Source organism: Apteryx rowi, unplaced genomic scaffold (genome assembly GCF_003343035.1).
Source record: "Apteryx rowi isolate R43461 unplaced genomic scaffold, aptRow1 scaffold_1821, whole genome shotgun sequence".
NCBI classification, from domain to species: Eukaryota; Metazoa; Chordata; class Aves; order Apterygiformes; family Apterygidae; genus Apteryx; species Apteryx rowi.
This window is the reverse complement of record NW_020448110.1, coordinates 8,966-11,614: the sequence shown is the minus strand read 5'-3', so window position 1 is coordinate 11,614 and position 2,649 is coordinate 8,966. Positions and strand designations below refer to the sequence as shown.

General features: G+C 61.8%; 1 protein-coding gene across 1 annotated transcript in view; it reads right to left on the bottom strand.

The window, feature by feature from the left end:
- LOC112964013 overlaps nt 1–2,384 on the bottom strand; it is a gene marked incomplete at its 3' end in the record, with an annotated part of 5,352 nt that extends 2,968 nt beyond the window's left edge. The window contains exons 1-3 of the mRNA XM_026061581.1: nt 2,300–2,384; nt 1,117–1,267; nt 875–1,011 (exon numbers count right to left, since the gene is read on the bottom strand). Of these exons, the coding sequence (XP_025917366.1) occupies nt 875–1,011; nt 1,117–1,267; nt 2,300–2,302 (291 nt within the window). The remainder of the gene's footprint in view (nt 1–874; nt 1,012–1,116; nt 1,268–2,299) is intronic.
- Nucleotides 2,385–2,649: the final 265 nt, after the last annotated feature.

The following is a 2,649-nucleotide window of genomic DNA, read 5'->3' as shown; positions in this document are numbered from 1 at the left end:
GTCCGCCCCACTGAAGGTCCGGCGCCCGCTGGGGTCGCAGGCCCGCCACAGGCACGCTGCCCCACGGCGCGTCAGCCCCACGGATGGGTCCCCCCCGGGCCCACCCGTGGGTCCTCTCGCCCACTGAAGGGTCCTCCCGCCCCACAGATGGGTCCTCCACCCCACAGATGGGTCCTCCACCCCATAGGTTGGGTTCTCCACCCCATAGATTGGGTCCTTCACTCCCTAGACTGGTTCTCCACCGCACAGATGGGTCCTCCTGCCCCACAGATGGGTCCTCCAGCCCCCTAGATTGGTCCTCTGGGCCCATAAATGGGTTCCCCACCCCATAGGTTGGGTTCTCCACCCCATAGATTGGGTCCTTCGCTCCCTAGATTGGTTCTCCACCCCACAGATGGGTCCTCCCACCCCACAGATGTGTCCTCCAGCCCCCTGGATTGGTCCTCCAGGCCCATAAATGGGTCCTCCACCCCATAAGTTGGACTCCCCACCCCACAAATGGGCTCACAAGCCCCATAGATGGGCCCCTCCACCCCACAGATTGGGCTCTCCACCCTATAAATGGGTCCTTTCACCCCACAAATGGGTCGTCCACCCCATAGACGGCTCCCACATCCCTTAGATGGAGTCCTCCAGCCCATAGATGGGTCCTCCAGCCCCATAAGTGAGTCCTCCAACCCCACAGATGGGTTCTCCAGCCCCATAGATGGGTCCTCCAGCCCTTGGGTTGGTCCTCCAACCCCATATATGGCTTCTCTAGCCCCACAGATGGGTTCTCCAGCCCCATAGATGGGTCCTCCAACCCCACAGATGAGTCCTCCAGACCCACAGGTGAGTCCCACCAGCCCCACAGATGGGTGGGGGCCCCGCTCACCTGCCAGCAGCTGGTGGGCCCGGGCCTGCAGCTCCCCACGGGCCAGGTGCTGCCCCACGGCCTCGCGCAGGGGGGCCCCGGCAAGGTGCAGTCGGGCCCCGGGGGGGGCCAGTGGGACCCCACATGCCTCCAGCAGCCTGTGGGACCCAGGCATCCAGGAAGGGGCCCAGGCATCCGGGGAAGGGACCCAGGTGTCCCCCCGCCCCCCAGGGGCCCAGGCGTCCGGGCCCCGCCCCCCTCACCAGCGCAGGTCCCGCAGCAGCTCCCAGAGTGGCGCGGGGGCGTCGCCGGGGTCGGGGGTCGCGGCCTGCAGTGACTCCGCCCACGTGGGCTTGGCCCCGCCCAGACGCTGCTCCGCCCCCAGCACGGCCAGCAGCTGCCCCTCTCCCAGCCCTGGGGGGCGGGGCCAAATGTCAGAGGTGGGGGCGGGGCCTCCCCATATACAGCCCCATATATGGGTCTGGCAGGGGTGACCTCCCCATATAAGGAATTGTGGGCAGGGCCCCCTATACCTGGCATTTGGGGGCGGGGCTTCCCCATATAAGGCAATGTAGGTGGAGCACTGCCATATAAGGCATTGGGGGGGTGGGGCCTCCCCATATAAGGTGATGTGGGTGGGGCCTCGCCATATAAGGCACTGTGGGGTCTCCCATATAAGGAACTATGGGAACGGGACCTCCCATATAAGGCATTGTGGGCGGGGCTTCCATAGAGAACAAATTGTGGGTGGGGCTTCTGCAGCGATCGGTGGGCAGGGCTTCCCATACAAGGCATGGTGGGTGGGGTTTCCTATATAAGGCATTGTGGGTGGGGTCTTCCATATAAGGCACAGTGGGCCGGACCTCCCCATAGAAAGTGCTGTGGGCAGGGTCCCATATAAGGAATTTTGGGGGTGGGGCTTGCAGGGTGTTCCATATAAGGAACTATGGGGGTGGGACTTGGTGGGTGGGGCCTGCCATACAAGGAACTATGGCTGCAGGCCCCCCCCCCATATAAGGCATTGTTGGCAGGAGCACCCCCCATATAAGACATTGTGGGCAGGGCTCTCCCATATAAGGCATTGTAGGCAGGGCCCCTCCCATATAAGGCATTGTGGGCAGGACAGGAGCCCCCCCATATAAGGCATTGTGGGCAGGAGCAGGCATTGTGGGCAGGAGCCCCCCCCATATAAGGCATTGTGGGCAGCAGGCATTGTGGGCAGGAGCTCCCCCATATCAGGCATTGTGGGAGCCCCCTCCATATAAGGCATTGAGGGCAGGAGCAGGAGTTGTGGGCAGGAACCCCCCCCCATATAAGGCATTGTGGGCAGGAGCAGGCATTGTGGGCAGGAGCCCCCCCATATAAGGCATTGTGGGCAGGAGCTCCCCCATATAAGGCATTGTAGGCAGGGCCCCTCCCATATCAGCCGCGGTGGGCGGGGCTTACCATGGCGGGCAGCGCCCAGGGCAGCCAGGGCGAGGGAGAGGGCGGGGCCGTGCCGGGCGTGGAGGCGGGTCAGCAGGAGGCGGAGCAACCCCCCCCCACCCCGGTCCTTTGCAGTATACAAAATCATGGTTACTACACACAGAACTTTTGGTTGTACAGTGCTTAGTATTATCAGGCATGCTACATCAAAGCAACCTCAAGGCTGTTTTATCCCTTTCTTTAGGGTATGTTAGAAGACTGTTAAATCAGTCACTTGTGTTCTCAGCAGAATCTTAATACAAAACGGAGTTTCTTCAAGAAATTGAGACATTGCATTAGCTGTATGGAGAAATGACATGCTTTCAGAACAT